At 31.3% G+C, this 21,486-nt stretch overlaps 1 protein-coding gene across 1 annotated transcript; it reads left to right on the plus strand.

The window, feature by feature from the left end:
* Positions 1-10,713: 10,713 nt before the first annotated feature.
* ninaC (STKc_myosinIII_N_like and MYSc_Myo21 domain-containing protein ninaC) lies at positions 10,714-15,598 on the plus strand. Its single transcript, XM_040711898.2, has 3 exons — positions 10,714-11,265; positions 11,329-11,652; positions 11,719-15,598. Exons 1-3 carry the CDS (start codon positions 10,803-10,805, stop codon positions 15,414-15,416), a joined length of 4,485 nt encoding a protein of 1,494 aa, XP_040567832.1. The 5' UTR covers positions 10,714-10,802; the 3' UTR covers positions 15,417-15,598.
* Positions 15,599-21,486: the final 5,888 nt, after the last annotated feature.

Consider the following 21,486-nt stretch of genomic DNA (forward strand, 5'->3'; position numbering starts at 1 on the left):
ACTGGTCAAGTTAAGACGGAGTTGACGTATAAAGGGTTGATTCAAGGGTAATAGAAATACAAAGTTATACCATAACGCTTGTACAACTGATGCTTGACTTGACCACGCTTTTAATATTAACATCATGGTAGATGAGTGGTTGTGTGTTCTGTCAAAATCTGTTGTTCCTTCCAACAGTCGGTACAATGCATTAAATGGAAAATTTTAGCATTAGTGAGGTCATAGACTATGAGTGGTTGCGTGTTTTGCCTGTCTTGTGCAGATCAGATTGAAAATTCTAGCAAACCCAATTGCATGATATTCTAATCTTGTATTTCTATTAACCTTGGGGTTGAGTTATAAATTAAAAAGTGACTGGCGTCTCCAAAAACAAATATGCGAATAACGAAGTTTTCTAAATTTATTCAAAAACAAAAAAGTTATGGGCAAAATAAGAAATTGGTGAAAATTGCTGTTACGTTTTTTTTTTTGTTGTTTTTTTTTCAGGTGCAAAAAAAATGTATTTCGAATAGAATATTGGATTCGTAGATTAAATAAAGATTGTAGAAATTTGTTATCTGGATATTCGTTTGCATATAGATTTGACACAAAAAAATTGTGTTTAATTGAAATATATTTAATTAATTAATATATTTTCATAATACAAAATTACACTATGAGCTAGGGAAATGTATCATACTCCCATAAGACCTCATTATTTAAAGTTAATTGGGATTACGTCGTTACAATCATTGTATAACTCAATTTTTCGTGCTGGGAATTACTTTAAAATCAAGAAGAGGCAATTCATATTCAACCAATCAACGTTAAGAACACAGATTAACAGAAATGAAACAAAAAAATCGACAGGCTAATAACAAATTGTTATATATGTTTTTATTAGTAATATAACGTCGTGGGCTACGTTTCATTTCTTACAAATTTTACAGACTTTGTCATTCGAGTACGACTTGTCTAAAATCTGATTGTGTGGCATCTAAAAAAATGCGTTCAAGTATTTTAAAACTTTTTTAGGTAGTCTAAGAACAATAAAAGCGGAATTATTATAATTGTCACAACTTTTGGAATACGATATATCATGTCTCCTAAAAAATTAGTTAAAAAGTGGGTTATAATAAATATACACCCTCTATGTACAAACTGTAATCAAAAAATCATAAATTGCAATTTTACAATGCATGCAATAAGAATAATGTAATAATTAAAATTCATTATATTTGCGATATTAACAGCTTATTGTTCTTACTTTTTTTATGAATATTAATAATATATTTGGACAACTTTTATCTTGGTCATTGAATAGTCTTAATCATTAGAAATTTTAACAGATCAAAAAGAAATTATATACCAATATATAGTTGATATAAAAAATGACTGATGATTATATAATTATCTGTTAAGTTACAACTAAGTTACAACTTGTACACAGAACTAAATGATTTTCAAATAAAAAAACAAGATTAAAACCTTGATGTTCAAAACTTCACTCTGACCGAATAAGTTATCTTTTTACGCCCTTTATGATTTATAACCGTAAACATATCATTAGGAATAAGTGATTGGTTGTTGGAAATTACATGGTAATGTTGAAAAAAAAGTCTATAATTCATTAGACTGTAATAATAACCTGGAAAATACGTTTTATATATTGGATTTGTAAGTCCTGTGGTCATTTTTTTATAATGATACAGTACGGTATTTGATGATTGCGGCGTATCACAAAACCTATTAACCCTACAAAACTTTCAAGTGCAGGGGTATCAAACATACAACCCCCGAACTGGACCTAGAATTCAGTCATGAGATTTAAAAAAAACATTGTTAAAAGTTACTTTATTCAAAATAAAACAAAATTTTAATCATATAATGAAGCTTTTTTTACTGGTCTTCCCTCTTTCAGGTCATGCACTCCAAAATTTGATTGACAATTAAATTTTTCCCTAAGTCTTCAAAAAAATTATATATTTTTTTTTTTTCACCATGTGTAGACGAAAATAAACCAAAAAGAATATACCCATTTATAGTATTTGTTGGACAGCACTTTTCTATTTTCGATGTTCTAAAACTTTTGTTATTTTATACTAAAACCGCCCTCCACCTTTCTGCACTGAATATTTTATAGACTAACAAGTTTTAGATCCATAAAAGAAGATACATTACTATATTTTAAAAAAAGTCCCTTTCCGAGTTAAATTCATTTACAAAATTGCTCATCTACAAAAAAACAAAAAAGTTTCCTTAAAAAAATAGAAAAATGGACAGATTCCAAAAATATATGGTTCAGGGAGAAAAACGATGCCATAAGATGGACCCTTAACACTGACAAATGAATAACTGTTTATAACTCTTTTATTTATACAATTTGAGATCTATATATATATATAGGTATCTATATGTAACAAAAAAATAATGCAAAATGGTCTCTTTTGCAGGAATTATAGCCATTAGTCTGTTAGGCAGGTTATTTCAGCACAAAATGATCCCCTCCAAAAAAATATTGCCCCATTTCCTAATCAGGGAGGTTTTTGAGCATCAAAATTTTGATAGGGCTTCTTGCAAGCCTTGTCCTCTAGAATAGACCAGATTCCAAAATACCGTATTTAAATGATGACTGGATCCAGTCTTAAAGTGTTTGCTCAAGAAGCTAAGGAAATTAGTCTTACACCACTTCTGCATCATATTAGAGATGTGAGAGGGAATTACCATCTTGTGGAAAGAGTGATATCCTGTACAAGTTTGCCTACACGTCATACTTTCCCGTTTCTATCTCAAAATTGGAGACAGCGACAGAGGATAGTTGAATTTCAATCTGCACAGCCTTTTAATGACAACTTCGGTAACTTCAGATAGTACTACGTATATTTACTTTTCATAAATAATTAATGTTCATTTTGTATACTGACTTCCCACGTTTTATCCAGTTGGTTTTTTAGGATATCTGTGAAAATTTTATGCACTATGTTGAGTAACATAATGGGTTTATACTTTGATACATTAAAATTATATATTTTTCCTTTCTTTTTAATTAAAGTTAATAATCCTGAAATAATCAAATATGCTAATTCCATGTTTTCAAAGATTTCTTGAAACACTAATTTAAGAATCAAGGTAAGTTTTCTAATAAATCTCTTATAGAGTTCAAACGGCAGGCCCGACATTACTGGGGATTTATAATAGGAGTTTTTATATAGGAGCCAACTTTTTGCCTCAGAAAAAGGATGTTTATTAACTTAGAGATGGTTCATTTTGTATGTTATCTTTTCCTGACAAAGTGAAAAATAACATTTCTACAGGCTTGAGTAGAACGCTGTAATCTCTTTTGATATTTCATCTTAGTAATTTGACACTATCCCAATACTTAAGGATTATTCCTTAATTCTTTTGAGACATTTTTCCAGATATTTAAAAGGGTTTTTCCATTTAAATTTTTTTTCTACCAAGTCCTTTTTTTTTTTTTTTTTTTTGAGCAGATAATTATTCAAAGTTGGTAATGTTCTGCTATTTTGCTATTAGTTCTTCGTAAATATTACTCAAGAATCACAAAATTAATTAAGTTTTTTTAACTTATTTTGGAGGTTATTTCCGTTTTGGCTTATATGAAAATGTAATAAAGTGTATTTTATATAGGGATACCTAACTTCGTAGTGCCAGCAAAAGTAATCTTTGGTTCAGCGGTATTAGTCCTTATACCAACATCCTAAAGGATGTATTTTGTATTTTTACTAATCGAACAATACACCACCACTTTTCTTTTTCTTTTTTTGACACATGGCGTAACTTTATTCTGAACCAAATATAAATGTTTTGACAAAACCAAAAAGCTTAACACATCCCATAAAAAATAAAATTTTAAGCTTAAAAAAAAACAACGGTAAAAATGAGAAAATTATCTTACTAAAAAATAAAGATAAAAACAATTAAAAAATAAATAATAGTAATGTCATAGCCTTCAATTAACTGTAGAACTAGTCCATATCTTTAATGACTTTGATAAGAGAATAAAAAGTGGAGAGGACGTCTGTAAGGTTGAAGTTTTTCTTTGTCCTTTTTGAATGTATTAATTGTTGATTTTTTTGTAGTAATGGCGTTGACCTTAGCTTCCCACAATAGTGCTCTAAAAATTCATACCTACCAGTTGTTGTTCGAAAATTCTCCAGCAGTATATATGAGATCCGCTAATAAGTTACACTTAAAAGCCTGCAGCTCCAGAAGAGCTGTCTTGCTTCAATGAAAGACGGACAAATAATCCTATGGTCATTTAAGAATTTTGCCACAACCTACAACGTTCCTGAGAGTAAGCGATATTTGAACCAACTATCAGAAGGTATCTTTTATCCTGAACGACACCATGGGCCTTCCCACGCCCTTAAATGACCTAACCTTGATTTAAAGGACCGTTTAATCATTTTATCAATTAGTAATGTTGACTGTGGAACGTTTTTAGCAATATCGGCGGAGAAGGTTCGCACCTCCGAGAAATTAAAGTGTCCTATTATGGGCAGATCCCAACTGAGAGATAATTCCAAATTCATTGTAGCATCTATGCACCATTTACACAGATATTGAATTGGTTTGGAGTATAATGGAAGATTCTCCGAAATATTTTTAGAACTAGCTTATGGGACACCCATAAGAAAGACTTGTCTCTCTTTCAAGAAATCATGGAGTGTAAAATACCCTTGTTTGCTCGCTACTCCATATTTTTTTAACCCAATAATAGTTCAAAACCTTCCATTTTTCTAGGACGCTCATCACAGAGAGACGGTCTACTATTCAGTGGACCGTGAAGCCTATCATATGAGATATTCCCTCTCCTTTTCACTTGGAGAAATGAGCTCTCTATAGTGGATAAATTTAAGAGTGTCCTCATTGTATGGCATTACTCTTAGTAGATGTGCCACTTTTGGGACAACATAAAAGTTCGATGCAAATATTTTGTCCCACATATTCAGGTTGAAATTCGTGAAGAAAAAGGTAGCTTCATTAAATTCCTCACGATTTTCTCATTATTCTTTTGACAACCCTCATTTCCCAACCAGATTCCAAGAAGTTTGATGTTTCTAGTGATACGGAGGCTTGGTCATCCTTTTTCTATCAGTCCTCTATTAGCTCCGAATATCTTTATTTTTCCTGGATTAATATTTACTTTTTGGGTAAGGTCATAATTCTTCTGATTGACTTCATTTTTTGGAAAGGACTCCCACCCTAGACTAAAGTTAAGTCCTTATAGCAGAGCCATTTTGGATGTGATCGTATCCCAGAAAGCCAATGATTTGGTCACCTCGCTGCATATTTTGAATAAATCTGTCAATCCCTACGTTGAACGCCAATGTGCACACGATGTCCCTCTGTCTTTCTCCTCTTCTATTCACAAAAATATATCTCACAATGGTACAGGAACCCACTAAGATTACTCCGACCATTCTAATTATAAAATAGCCGATTCCTTTCTGATATAGCGTATGAATGATGAACTCACGAGATAGCGTGTCAAAGGCCTTGGTAAAATTTATAGCAATCACAGTGGTGTTATTTGATGTTTCGAGGAAGGTATGTAAAGAGAAGGGAATTTAGCCATAAGTTTAACTTTCAGAAATCCATACTGGGAAGGGTTCATATACATATGCGTCCTTCAAACTATTTATTCTTTTAGTCAATACATATGAGAAAATTTTGTATATAGAATTCTGCATGGTTAACGGTTGCTAGTTCTTCAGTTATCTAGGATTCTTGTTACCTTTTGGTATCAAGATAATCCGTTCTTCAGATGCAAATTTAGGGAAAAACCAAGAGACATTACTCTTTTGTAAAAAAAAAAAAAAACAAGAGCAGAACAGGGATCAAGAAGTCAACGTATTTTTTGTAAAATTTGAACATAAAGCCAGATTGCTCAAGGGATTTATTAAGCTTAGTATTTATGATAATGGCATTTTTAATCTCAAAGTGCGTCAAAAAAGTTTCTGTTAGATCTTTACTTGCTTCTGATTTATATTTTAATCTCATTCCTTCACGCATTCTTCTTGTTTCTCTCGTTCCTTCTGGATTCCTGGTATTAAATAGTTTCAAACTCATCAAGACACAACAACGATCACTGTAGGGGTTATCATATTAATCAAGAAAATACTTGTTTGCAAGATCTAGGTCATTATCAGACGTCTGGAAGAGAGTTGTTTTCTTAATAGATGAAATTTTTACTACTAAAAAAGTTGAGTTTTTTTTTTAAAGGAAAATTGACGGGAAGGAGATCAAGCAATAAAAACTCTGCTTGTCTTCATGTAAAAAAAAAACTAGAAAAATTATAAAACTATTTTCTATTCAATAAAATTTAGACTAATATAAAAGGCTTATTTATTTAATATTTTTTTCTACAGAGGCAAACAAAAACAATAATCTTTATCTTAAATTACATAGAAGGTTGATTGTTCCCATAAATGATTATTGTTAACTTAAAGAAAATATTCCATCCATCCTGCAACGGGAAAAAAAGTATGCGTCTTCCATGAATCTAGGATTCTATCCATCACCTAATAAATATTAGTCTATATAATTTTTTTTATAATATACACATTTTCAATATATTGATAAATTTTCAATAATTTATCATGAAACAATGAATAAAGGCAAAATGTAAATATTATCTACATAATAAGAATCTGATTGTAACTTTGGATGTGTCAAAAATTGTGTAGGATAAGTAAATTGGCAAATTTTAATTTTTAATAATGGCGTTTTTTAAATATTTTATAAGAAAATATTTGTAATACATACATAATTTTAATGATTCTACATCACTTCGGAAGTTTTTGGGTACTATTCAACAACCTCTCACATAGGATTATAATTGATTTAAAAATGCCATGTCGCTCGAGTTGATTGAGTCGAGTCGAGTGCTTAGAGATTTACTCGAGTAAAAGAAAAAATCATTATTGCCCCCCTTTAATCTGTATTCTTCGCTTCACTTCGCGGCTTCTCTTTCTCAGCCAATTACATTCTTCCATTCACTTCACGCCCCTACGCTTGACATACCAAATGTATTTCCCTATTATTAAGAGGTTTTGAGAGATGCATTTCAACTATCCTCTGTCGCTGTCTCCAATTTTGGTATAGATAGAGAAAGTATGAGGTGTGGCCAACTTATATTTCTCTGATTTGAAAGTATTATCTTCCTGAGTCTCATACATTTTTTCAAAAAAGTTGGAATTGTCTTACACAGTATTTACTTTTCTCGTTGTACCCCTAATAATCGTCCAAGTACTTATTTTCCCTTACACACAATTTTGTACTGTATGAACTCTAGTGGATTACATCATTCACAGTTCTCGTGGCATCTATATTTAAATTCATCAATGTTAGTTCTTGTTCATATAATTCATATCTTACATCCCATTGATATTAATATGTTAGTGCAAGTGAAATATGTAGCTCTTAAAAGTTCTAAATAATATACTTATTTGCTTCCCCTCAGTATGTTCGTTTTTTCTCTCCAGGATTCCAAAGCACTCTTTTATATGTACTTTGTAATCCCCTCATTATCTTTCCCCCATCAGCAGTGCCCTAGCCACTTTCAATATCAACATATCCATTATTTTCATCTGGAGTAGAAACTTGCACCATATCCTCCAAAATTTTACCTTCCTTCCATGTCATCATCGTTATTCTCTTTCACACTCTGGTCCATGACCTCAGAGATATTATTTATCCGTTCTTCAATATCTACACCCTCAGAACCAGTCCCCCTACCTGAAGTCCATGTTAAAAACTCATTACCATCCGTTCCCTATCCTCCCCCCTCAATTTGTCTATAATGACCATACATCCTTTATCTTTGTCCCTCTTCTGTAAAAGAGCTCCCTCAATTTGCTTCATCTTTCTTGTCCCCCAAAAAGTTTATCGAGGTAAAACGATTACTATTGTACAAGGCTTGCCACCTCTCTTTGCTAATCTTAAATAATGACATAAGTTTTTCAAAGTATTCCTGAGGAGAAACCCTAGAAAACCCTTTCTTCTTAATTATACAGTAAATAAATTTGTGACCAACATCTAAACACTGCTTAGCCATCAAACTTCTTTTATCCTTAACCAACAAACTTCCAATCGAATATATTTGTGCAATATTAATCATTGTGGTTCTTCGTACTACTATATGCATAGACCTAACAGGCTTAAGAAATATTTTTCTAGCCAACTCCCCCTCATATTCTTTTGGGTATCTTCACTAACTTCTACACAAATTAATCTTTTTTTTTTTAATAACAAGGGTCAGCACTCCGCCTTCCTTCAATAAGGAACATATACAGTGACAACAGATTAGAGTCACAATTAAGGTCGAGTCAAAAATTACGGACTCGAGTTAGAGGGGTAATCTAGACATGTCTTAGTTTCGATACTTGAAATTCTTGGTCTTGATCTCTTAAAATATTGATCTTGAGATAAGTCATTTTGACTACAACACTAACTAAAGCAAAGTCTTTCATTTTCGAAAATATCTCAATTTTTTGTAACACCGAAATATTAGGTAGGACTCTTTTGAAAATATAATTCAAATCCTAGCATTAAGTTTTTATAAATTGTAAGGAATTATTCTTCTTCTAAATAAATAAAAAATGATATTATTAAAATAGTAATTATACAATTATTTTTCAAATAAATAACATCTTTGTTTTATTGTATCCAAACTCGGATCCGTTCACCCTTTGATCCTTTTTATCTGTTCTTTTCTTAAAAATTTATGGTATAGCACTCAGTCCTTCTTTTTTTTTTAAACAAAACGACAATAACGTGATCAATTTCTCTCTAAATTTAGTCAACTACTAGAAAACATTTTTCCACAGAGAAAGTCATACTGTCATTTTCTCTCGTGACGTATATTATACATTTTTTTTTTTACATTCGCAAAATTCACTTTTTGAATTTATAAAGGTTGTGTAGTTAGATATGGAGTCATTCATGATACCTTCTGCATCCTTAGCGGACAAGAAAAGTATTCTCGTAGTAAATAAATTATTACATAAATTGATTACATAGTTGGCAACTAGGTTTCAACTTACGTCGACAGGTAAAATATGTCTTTGGAGAACAATTATAAAAGAAAAAGGACATTAACGCCTTTTTAAAAAAAAGTTACAGTTAATCATTCAATTATTTTACGTTCTGGTACTCATTTTTCGCTTAATCTCTAAGTCTCATTGAGTTTATCTAAAATTTAAAGATATGTATAATATCATATAGGCAAATGAAAAGAGAATATTATTCTATACCTAACATTTGGATTAAATCCACATTTATTAGAACTTAATTTGTCTAAATTCATTATGTATACACGTTAGAGTAATATATATATGCATATATATATTTTTTTAATTCTATAGTTTTCCCCGTTTTCGGTTAAACATTTCCTATGTATTTTTAGATGAAGCCATACGATTATGGAATTATATATTTTTTTATACAGGGTGGAGACTAAATACTGTAAAGTAAATGATTGTATGTAACTTTTTTATTTATATTATTATATACCTAAAATTTTACTAAATATTACTATCTTACAAATAAGTGACAATTCATTTCATGCCGGCCCTGTCCTCCAGAATGGGCTAAATTTCAAAATCTATCCGGCTCAAATCCGGACTGAATGGAAGCCAAAAGAAAGAACACCATATTATAGAACGACAAAGTCTCTTCTTTGACGTGAGAATTTGCCTATGGAAAAAGACATTTATCCAGGATGGTGTTTATTTATTCTAAGATGTTAATTTTGACTCCAGAAGGTGCAAAGACTAGGGGTGATTTACCGTATATACTGATGGCTCTGCAATCAATCACTGACTGTGATTTTTACGTCGGATAGATTCTAAGGTGTATCAAATCTTTTTATAGCCAAGGTTTGATCATTTTGAGACTTACATTTTGACTCAAATAAAAAACTGTCACATGACTAAAGATAATGTTGGGAGCTATGCCTAACTTCAACAGACTCAGGTGGTCCTTTCTTCGAAAGAAGTTATCTATTCAGATGACGGTTAGGGGACATCTTCAGGTCTTTTTGACAAGTTTTTTCATTGTTGTGTGTCTACTTCCTGGCATAATGGACATTCTACATAGGTTCCTCTTTGGATATCGCCGAATCCTCTTTCATAGGATTTTATTATGTTCTTCGTAGTCTGTGCTTTTCGTGGTCGATCCCTTACAGGACAATCTTCGACACTATTTATCTCCTTGTATCTATTGACGGTACGTTTTATGAAGTTTATGTTAATCTTCATGACCTGTAAGGCCTTAAAAATCTCTGGGTTGCTCTTTCCCAAGCATGAAGCTTGAAGACATGTTTGCCTTCCATTCTTGTAAATGAAGGTTCACAAAAAAAAGTTTTAACAAACTTTGTTGACAATTTATCACTAATATACCAGGGAAATTTTTACAAACCCATAGGAGTTATGTAAAGTTAAATATGTGTTACAGTATTTATGGTCCACTCTGTATTTTACTACATAAGACATATTTTCGCAATTTAAGAATTTCGTTTCTAACAATGAAATTATTTATAATGTGAGTAAGTTTTTAATATGAGAATCTTATTTAATGTATATACATTTGTCTTAAAATGATGAATAGAAAAAGCTACAGGAAAGCACAAGACAAAGGAAGGATAAATACAGGCCTACATTACATACCATTTAATAAGAGAAAGGATCAAGATCCGACTTGTGGGACTTCAGTACTTGATTAAAATGTATAAAGAAAATGCTTCAACGCATTTAATGTGATTCTTGTTTAGTCTATAGCCTTTAGTCACTTGCTAAAGAATGTCTTATACAGGTATAAGTAAAGTAATCGATTTCGAGTCCTTACCGGACCCCCAAGACAAATTTAACTTGACCAATTTGATTGGAGAAGGAACTTTTGGTGAAGTATATGAAGCAACTTTAAATGATGAGCCTGAACGTCATGTGGCTATCAAAGTTATTGATAATATTACTGATAACATTGAGGAAATTGAGCAGGAATATCAGGTTTTGACCACACATTGGTTCCATCCAAATATCCCACATTTTGAGGGTCTTTATCTAAAGAAAAGTTCAAGTGGTGATGAAATATGGATGGTAATGGATTTATGCGATGGAGGATCTGTTACCGATCTGATAGAATCTCTTCGTGATCATCAACTGCCAAGTTTATCAGAAGAAGAAGTTTGCTATATTTTGAGTGAGGTCACTCATTCTCTCAATTACTTGCACACTCAAAAAACGATTCATAGGGACATCAAAGGTACTTCTTTTTATTCTATCTATTTCTTATTTTCCTATCATTTAATGTAATTTATTTGTATAGGTCACAACATTATGCTGACAAGTAGTGGAGATGTAAAACTAATTGATTATGGAATTGCTTGTAATATTAAGGATACCTATGATAAACGACATACCTCTGTAGGAACGCCATATTGGATGGCTCCAGAAGTAATATCCTGTGAGCAACTCAAAACGCATGCATATGATTCTCGATGTGATGTATGGTCTTTGGGTATAACAGCAATTGAACTGGCTGAAGGAAAAGCTCCATTATCTGAGCTTCATCCAATGAGGGCTCTTTTCCAAATTCCAAGAAATCCACCTCCAGCTCTTTTAAAAGTTGAGCGATGGTCAGAAGATTTCGGTAATTTTAGTTATTATTCTGTGCATTTGTCAACTTATGACATGTATCATTTTCTTTAATCAATAGTTGAATTTGTTAATGAATGTCTGATCAAAGACTATGAGCAAAGGCCTTTTATAATGGAACTCATGGAACATCCATTTCTCCAAAGAGTCCCGAAAAATCCTTCATACATAAAAAATCAATTGCAAATCAAAATTGAGAATGTCAAGTGTTTATATAACCAAAGTAATCATATTGATCCAACAATCCGGCGAGGATTACTACGAATTAAGAGATCCGCTGATCCTATTCTAATTTTGGTTGATGATCTAGCCTCTCTTGATGATATTGATACTGACACTATTTGTACTTACTTACAAATGAGGTATAATCAAAACAAGATCTACACTTATATTGGCGAAATCATTATTTCAATTAATCCCTGTAAGACTTTAAATATTTATTCAGCGCATGAAATGTGTAAGTATCGAAATAAGTCGAAGTATGATAATCTGCCGCACGTCTATGCCATGGCAAATTCATCCTATCATAATATGATACACGAGAAAAAGAATCAGAGATTTATTATTTCTGGAGAATCCGGAGCAGGAAAGACAATGAGTGCTAACTGGGTTATGAAAATGCTTGTTTATCTCGGAAAAGCTCCAAATCGGAATTTGGAGGATAAAATCCTACAGATCAATCCCATTTTAGAAGCCTTCGGGAATGCCAAAACTCCACTTAATGGGAATTCTAGTCGCTTCGCTAAAGTTGTAGAAATCACTTACTCAGTAAATGGTAAAGTCACAGGCGCACGTATTTCTGTGTTCTTGTTGGAACATTCCAGAGTGACAAGTGATCGTGACATTCGAGATGATTGCAATTTTCATATATTTTACTATTTAGTAAAGGGTCTAAATCACTATGGCAAGTCAAATGATTATTATTTAAATGAGATCCATCGATTTTTAGGTGATCAAGTAACACCATTGATTAAAGACTATGATAATTTTATAGTGGCCTTAAAATCCTTGGGTTTCCGAGAAAATGACTTAGAAACAATTTATACTATTATAGCTAGTATACTCAACATAGGCGATCTTGATTTTACACCAGTTGAAACTGATGACAATGTGGGTGGTTGTAAAGTATCTAATCCTGATATATTAGACAAAATAGTTAAACTCCTCGGTGTGAACAAGGAAGAATTAGTTGACTGCTTCCAAAATTCTACTGTATCAACCAAGGGAGAAGTCATTACTCGGAGCAATTCTCCTGAAGAAGCAAAATTTATGCGAGATGCTTTTGCGAAAGGACTCTACTCACGATTCTTCGATTACATTGTTTATTCCATTAATAAACTATTGAGCTACTCACTAAATGTTTACGGAGAGTCTAATTCAATTGGTATTTTAGATATTTTTGGATTTGAGACCCTTGAGACTAATTCCTTTGAGCAACTCTGCATTAATACAACAAATGAGCAATTATTCTATTACTTTAATCAAGTGGTATTTCGTATGGAAAAAGAAGAGTATGAAATGGAGGGTATATTTGTCAAAATGGAAAGTTATTCAAGTAATCACAGTATTTTAGATCTTTTACTATCACGTCCACTTGGACTTTTTGCTCTCATTGACGAGGAATGTAAGTTTCCATCCTCAACAGAAACGACATTACTTTCGAAGTTAAACAATAACCTTGAAAAGTTTGATGCTTATTCACACCCCAAACAGGAATTCCAACTTTTCGTTATTCAGCACTATGCTCAAAAAGTTGAGTACTCTCCGAATCAATTCCTCGATAAAAATAGGAATTTCCTTCCTCCAGAGCTGATTGCTGTCATGCGGTACTCGCAAAATGAAATAATCCGATTTTTGTTCAACTGTCCAATTACAAAAACAGGTCGTCTTTCATGCTCTAATAATTCGGCACCAGTCACACCAGACATATGCAAAATGGCTACAGAAACCCATTCACAAACTCGTTCGCAACAAACTCTCTCCACTTTCTTTAGGTATTCACTAACTGACCTACTCAAAAATACTTTAAATGGCACACCACATTTTATCAAATGCTTTAAGCCAAATAAATTTCAAAAGCCAGGAAATTTGGACACTTCCTATCTAATGAGCCAACTACAATACTCCGGTGTTTTTCAAACGGTAAAAATACGTCAAATAGGCTATCCATGTCGACTAACATTTGCTGAGTTCCTTCGCCGATACTGCTTTTTGGGTTTTTCCTTCGATGAAAGAGTTGTGGCAACAAAAGAAAATTGTCAAATTCTTATGCTGAGATTACGAATGGATGGGTATGCTCTTGGTAAAACCAAAGTTTTCTTAAAGTATTATCATGTAGAATACCTATCTAAGCTTTATGAGTATCAAATACGAAAAATTATTAAAGTCCAAGGAATTGTTCGATCCTGGCTTGCAAAAATCAATACACAAAAGATGAAATGGGCAGTTCTAAGAGATTTGATGCTTGCTAAAAGATTTAGCTGTAGATGGAGATACCGAGTCAAAAATAAGATGTCCATTGAAGGACATTCCGTAATAGAGAAGAAAATGATATATAAGCCGTCCAAAAAATTTGTACTCACTGAGGATATCCATATGAATGAAAATGTCAAAGTAAATGCTGCGTTAGAGATTCAAAGACATATTCGAGGCTTCATTGTAAGAAAAAAGATTGGCCCACTTTTAGCAGAAAAAATTCAAAAAATGATAAATATTTCAGACACATCAGAAGAAAAAATGAATGAGATAACAGGGGAACTAAAAGATGAAGGACTATCTGAGGAGGAGGCCGCCAAGTTCATTCAGACCATGTTTAAGAAAAACATGCTCAAGAAAAAGTCAACAAAGACAGTAACGAGAACGATGCAAGAGAAACGACTTTTATTAGTGGATCTCATTCAAGTACTTCACTTGAATAATGTCGACACTCATAAGTACTATAAGTATAACAAACTACCAATTGAACTCGAAGATGTAAAAGAGGTGAACCTAGAAAACCCCATAATTACAGTGTCAAGTAACATAGAAAAAAGACCACCTGTTCCAACTCAGCTCATAACAAAAAACGAACCTATCAATAATAAATATATCGATCCTAATGTTAAACGTCGTTATTCTATGACACACTTTTATTCTGATGGAGGTCCTCATGAAAATTGGGATAGTTTTATCAACCGTCACATTCATAGATCCCATAAAACTCGGGGTTTGATTTCCAAGAATCAAGATGTAACGCCCAAGTTTCTTACTCCTCAGAGTATCCTCTTAGACTCGGCTTCCTCAGAACTGATTCAGAGAGTACAAAATGAGGTATCTGAGAGAGCAAGGAGTCGAAGGGGATCACGAGACTCCAGAAGCTCTAACCCTAGTATCCACTGTACCCTTTCAATAAATCAGAGTCGAAAAGGTTCAACTGACTCAAGAGGATCTTACCCTAGCATTAATTTTCCCTCATCTCCTGAAAAAACTGATTCCCGAACACATTCTTTCGCCATGGAATCATCCGTGAAAGAAGATAAACAACCAAATCCTTCTTTTATTCAACAAATGCATACTCTAAAAAAGAAACCGGATGATTCATTTGCTCAAGTAGATGATGACGATTCAGGGCCTTATGATTTTAGAAATTTGCTTCGACGTACTAATTATGCACCAACAGACTCCTTGCGTCGACGGATCAAGAGTTCTGATGCAGAATTAACTACTATTAAACCTTCTGTAGAGGGTATTACTTTTGATGATGATTGTATTGAACTATAGAAGCAGAAGATTTTTTTTTCTCTCCAGAACACATATTTTTACTATATGAATTAAAATACAATATTACGTACATATTTTCACTAGATGAATTGATATTTTTCTTAATATAGTTGATTTACTTTTTATTATAGGATTTTGTCAAACATGTATATTAAATGAAATAAATATATCGTAATTGCAAATTTATTTTATTTTATTTTGATTAATACCAATCTATGTATAAGATGTGAATTTAGGTGTGGTTTAGCAACGAACGGTGTAGTTAAACCTCAGACAGATAACGTTCTAGAGACTAAAGTACTACTTGACTCAATTTTAATTGCTTGACGATTCCTAAAAGCATTATCAAATTGTCTGGTTTTTTTTTGTTTTTTGGTTGAACGTTCAACAATCTAAATACATAAATAATTATAATGTATATTTTATTCTCTAGAAGCCAGTGAGTATTCAACTTATAAAATTGAGTTTAAGAGATTAATTTCTCCTGAGCGCGTATTTCATTGAGCTACATCGCTCCATATAAATATATATATATTTTTTTTTCATAACACTTATTGCTTATCCGCGTGTTATAACCATCAATCATCGAGGTAAAATTTTTGGCAAAAACTTAGGATTATGAATAATCCCACAAAAAGCCACTAGAACAAAAAAAAAGGATCAAGCTACACAAAATTGCCATTTATTAAAATGAGGGGTAAAGAGGTTTCTCTCAAAATATCCATTAATCCCCTTAGAGTGTTAACCATTGTTATGTCCTGTTGGAGCCAAATGTCTGGTGATATTCCCATATTTATCTATTTGTGAAGAACAAATCTTTCAATACAGTTTATATCCTCTATCGATCTGAATTCACTATTTTTACCTTTACGTCCTTAGGCGATTTGATGAGTTAATTGATTGGACATTTAGAAAATGCTCCTTTGCCAGTTAAAGGAGTTATATACTATTAAAAATGTCGGCAAAATATTTTGCAGTGCAACATATTTGTAAGGGAGCTTTTGTAAATGAATAAAAACTAGGCCGCCATGGACTATTTATATCTCAATGACTCAAATTGAAATTTTCTTGGATTTCCTTGGCAAAATTATGCAATTTCCCCTATTTTTATGCTGAACTCAAAACAGCTATAGATGAAGACGGAAGAGAACAAAAAAAAATATTTCCAGTAATAATTTAATAAATAAAAGATTGGCATAAGCATTTAAAGAAAATTAAACATAGAGGGTGATCAATATCACCATTTGACCATTTGCGATTCATTAGCCGATTTTAACAAATTCCATAAAATTGTTCTTGGTTTTTTTTTTTTTTTAATATTTGATTTGATAAACGAGAAAAAAAATTCTACATTTCTACGTTTTCATGTACCGGGAAATATACTTTTTCTCTCAATATAGACGCCAAAGTTCTGAACGTGCTACTTCCTTGACATTTGAATAAGGTTTTTTTTCTAATTCAAAGGAAGACTTTGCACTATCATGTAATAGACTGAATATCTTCGGTTGCATAAAAGTGATTTAAATGAAGATTTTAAAGGCGATTGATGATGGGCCTGGACCTTTGATATTATGAAATATTCACCATCAAACTTGTCTGATATTATAAGATATTCACCATCAAACTCGACAAGATATTTTTTGACTTTGCAGTGGGTCCAAAACTTATTTTTAAGCGCAAATAATTGGCCAAAATACGATTTTGCTTTTAGTAATATATAATGTGTATATATTGTTTTTTGTGATTATTGGTTATTTGTTTATTTCTATGATTACAGGAATTGATATTAAAATTGTTTTATTTTATAGATTTTTATTTAGTTTGTATTTTATGTATATTTTTTTGCTGTGCTGTTGAGAAGCTAATTTTTATATACTGAATTTAGAAAATGTATATTTCTAAAGCTTAATCTACCGAGGGAATTTTAAACTATAATGTTTAATTATATGTCTTCAATCCCAAATTCATCCGAATTTTTTAGATAATTCTAGTAGTATTTGTGGACTATCCAAATAAATGTATTTAAAAAATATGTACACTAGAACATAGAGTAGTGTTGCGGCCCAGACAACCTAACCAAAACAAGACTTTGTAGGATAGAGATCAATAAATGAAAATCTTAATCTAGTTTCTTTGATTTTGGTCTTGACGCTGAGACTAAGACTTTCAAAGATACAAAATCCATATTTTTAGGAGTTGAGAAAAAAATCGAACTGGGGAACCACAAATCTAGTATAAAACCATATTGCAACACGTGCATGCATGTAAAATGTACATATTATGCAAAACTTTGTATGATAAAGAGCGAACTATTTGATCCGTTTCAGAGTAAAAAAATATCCTAATACGCATTATTTGCATTATTTATTTTTATTTTTTGGGAATATATTATCTAGGTACTGTCTTGTGACTGTAAATATTTTGATTGTTTGTTCATACTCTATTCAAATAGAGATTTTTTATCAACTCACAACTATGACCGTCAAAATATTTCTCTATTTCTCCTATTTGTCAAGTGTTAGTTATTATTTAGATACGATACATTGAATTGATAATTTTATTGACTAACTAAGAATTTTATGAGTCTAAGCCTGGAGTACTTAACATTTTTTAGTAGAATCATAAAGAAGTATTCACAAACCACGTGTTTAATTAAGAAAGATGGGATAAGGTCAAAAAAGTGTCTATCCTCAACTAAAAACTACGTAAATCTAAATAATATACGAGATTGCCTTGGTGACGGTATAGCAAACAGGAAACAAAATTTTGAAAAAAAGAGAAAAATGATTTACCTCGTTATTTTGTAAAATTTTGGTTAAAAGAAATTCCTCTTAGAAATAAATTATTCTAAAAAACTTCATTAGATGAAATTCCCATATAAAGTACTTTAAGTAAATAAAGATTAAAAATAAAACAGGTTTTTCTTTAAAAAACTCTTCTTTTTTGGAGTGGAGGGTGGGGGGATAACAACAAAAAGGGGGGTTCTAGGCAGAACTATGGAGTTGGAGGAGTCAGAATCGGTGCCTTTTTTGGTGGAGTCGGAGTCAAGAGTCGGAAAATTTGTACCGAGTTCAACTCTGGCTACAAAAACTAATCTAATTTATGTAAGTAAAACTTATTTATAATCTAAGGGTTAAATTTTTTTTCTAAATAGTTATAAACTAAAGCCAATAAGTACCATTAATGTATGACACTTGTAGGTTAACTCATTTATAAGTTTACTTCAAAAATTTCTAAAGTGCTCTATATTTTATACAATCACATTTGTAGAATATATCTAAAGTCTAAACTCTTATATTGGGTAGAGCATAGTCACTAACCATACCAGTGCATTACTAAATTTTGTGAATAGTTCATGTCATCATAGTAAATACTAACGTTTGTTGAAAGGTTGTTTGTAATGTAGTTCCTCGGTCAAGAGAGTCATTACTAATTTTGTGACCGTGCTCCTTCTTATTTTTTAAAAAAATGAGCGCACACTAAAAGGCGCTCATTTTTCCACCCGTATAGGAGAATTTGAATTAGACAACTCATTATGATTGCAATTAAATTCAGAAATTATATATATCATTTATTCCAAAAAATGAAGAGAAATAAAGTACAAGTATAAATCAAACTCAAATCTCTAAAATTATATTTAAAATAAATAAATAATCCATATAATGATTAATCCAATGTTTTAACTATTAAATATTTGATTCATTGACATAAAAAAAAAATTTCGATGTTTTCAGCTTTTAAACTCAAACCTCTATACATAAATAATTGACCACCTTTAGAAAATACTTAATCAACGGTAGCATCAACGGTTCTACAGCAGTCTATAATTCAGAAGTTAACATTTGTGCTTGATTTGATCTAACGGCAATTCTGCCAAATATTCAAATATCTTTGAATAACAATTATTAAATTAATATAATCCATATTACCACATGGAAATGAGATAATATTATGGGATAATGGGGATTGGTTCCCAATCAGCATATTTTGAGACAATAAATTATTTTACCATAAATTATTTACAATAACTTATAATAATCCAAATAATTCGTTTAATTGAAATAGGTATATCAAGAAATTTGTATTAATCTTTTGGTGTGTCTTTGCCACAAAAAGTTTGGAGACCAATGTCTCAGGGGACATGTAACTAGAAAAATTAAGCCTAATAATTAGTTTGAGATTGAACACAGGCTCTTAAGTTTTTGAACTTAGGCTTGCGTAAGGGTTTGAGATCATATGTTAATTTGGTATATAAAAATTCAGTCGGAAAAATTCGTTTACAAAAAAAAAAAAAAAGATTTATCTTCCAACGTAATCTCTACACATGAAGGAGATGGCGGTGTCTCTGAGGGATCTGATGTCTGAGTTTTCTTAGAGTGGCCAGCTACACGAGAGGCAAACTTGTCAATCGAAGACAGGAGAGAATGATTCTTTAACTATCTAATTATTTGATGTTATCCCATAGGAGGTAGAAATCCAAAAAATAATACAAATTATATAAATGAGCGATTTTATTGTTCTTTTAAAATGGTGAGCACGCTCCCGCTAATAATTTAAAACAATGACCGCACTCCTGCTCTCCCTCAAAAATTAGAGGGCCGCTCACTAATACTTTGATTATATTCCAAATATTTTCTTTTTACCCAGCAAAATTATTTACTACATATAACTAAAAACTACCTATAGCTATAAATGAGATCTATATTTATAGTCTCTAGACTTTAATGACTCAATAGTACTTATATAGGCTATAAAATGTATAATTAAAAAATTGTGTTTTGGAGTCGGAATAGAGCATTTTATTTAACGACTCCGCAGGTCTGGTTCTAGGGGAGGTTATAAAAAAAAGACCCATGTAAGTCCACATAGGGGAGGGGAAAGGGCGGATCAAAGTTATATGATGAAAGACCATAGTGAGTTATGAATGACCACATAATCTCTGAAACATCTTGTGGCCATTAATATTTAATTATTTTGCTCATGCCAAATTATAACAAAAATGTATTATAATTTTGTCTATTAAGATTCATGAATAATATCTATACATGAGTGATGTAGTACTGGAATGTTTTTCATGCATAAGAATATATGAACAACATTTGCAAGAATGTAACAATGTTAACATTTATATAACTTAACAAATATTGAACTTTAATTTAACGTAATGGGATTATTAGTATGTGGACTCATTAAAAATTGATAATATTTCATTTATTTTATAATTAAAAATAGGCACATTACACGAATGTGTTATAACATTTATTTTACAATTTTTGCTGATTAATGGACATTGGAGTTGCATATTAATTATACTTTTATAATTTATTTATATATTACAACAAATTCTACTAAAGTGATTATCCAATATTAATCCTTACTTATTAAGCTTGCAATATAATTAAATATGCATTTCAAAAAAAAAAAAAAAAGATACACTCACTAGAAACTTTAAATTTAAAAAAAATGTTTAAGAAAAGGACATAATAATGTACCTTTTGAATTTAAGAACTAACTGTATAAAATGTTCATAACGATTCGTGGGGAAACATAAATTGCAAAGTCAACATGATAATCATAAGTTCATAAGATAAGGATGTTGTTATTTTCCCATTGTAAATTACTTAGTATTACAAAACTCACAAATTATATAATGTTATTAATACTTCCAACAACAAAAAGTGTACCTTGCTTGCTGACTTTAAAGATACCTACCTACATGCTACAATGAACAAAAAATACATTTTGCCTACATGTAGATCAAAATTTTGTGATTTTGAGTCTCGGTTGCTTATACAAATGATATTGCATTAAAAAAGTTCTCTTGCATTTTTATACCTTCGTGTAATGACTTTTTCTTCTAAAAATGGTCGAAAAATTAACAAATGCCACCTACTGTTTATTCAACCAATCAGAAGGAAAGTATAAATGTATAATCATTTACATACCTATAAAATTAGAGTAATATTATTTTTAATATACAACAATCCAGTAAATATAGAATTGTATAATTGGATATTTATATAAGGATTAATATTTCATAAAAATTAATTTATGTTTGTTCATGAAACAT

Source organism: Lepeophtheirus salmonis, chromosome 1, assembly GCF_016086655.4.
Source record: "Lepeophtheirus salmonis chromosome 1, UVic_Lsal_1.4, whole genome shotgun sequence".
NCBI classification, from domain to species: Eukaryota; Metazoa; Arthropoda; class Copepoda; order Siphonostomatoida; family Caligidae; genus Lepeophtheirus; species Lepeophtheirus salmonis.

Coding starts and splice junctions, on each gene's coding strand:
- ninaC (XM_040711898.2), top strand. CDS start 10,803: ATGTCTTATACAGGTATAAGTAAAGTAATCGATTTCGAGTCCTTACCG. Junction 11,266..11,328: donor GATTCATAGGGACATCAAAG/GTACTTCTTTTT, acceptor TTATTTGTATAG/GTCACAACATTATGCTGACA. Junction 11,653..11,718: donor GCGATGGTCAGAAGATTTCG/GTAATTTTAGTT, acceptor TTTAATCAATAG/TTGAATTTGTTAATGAATGT.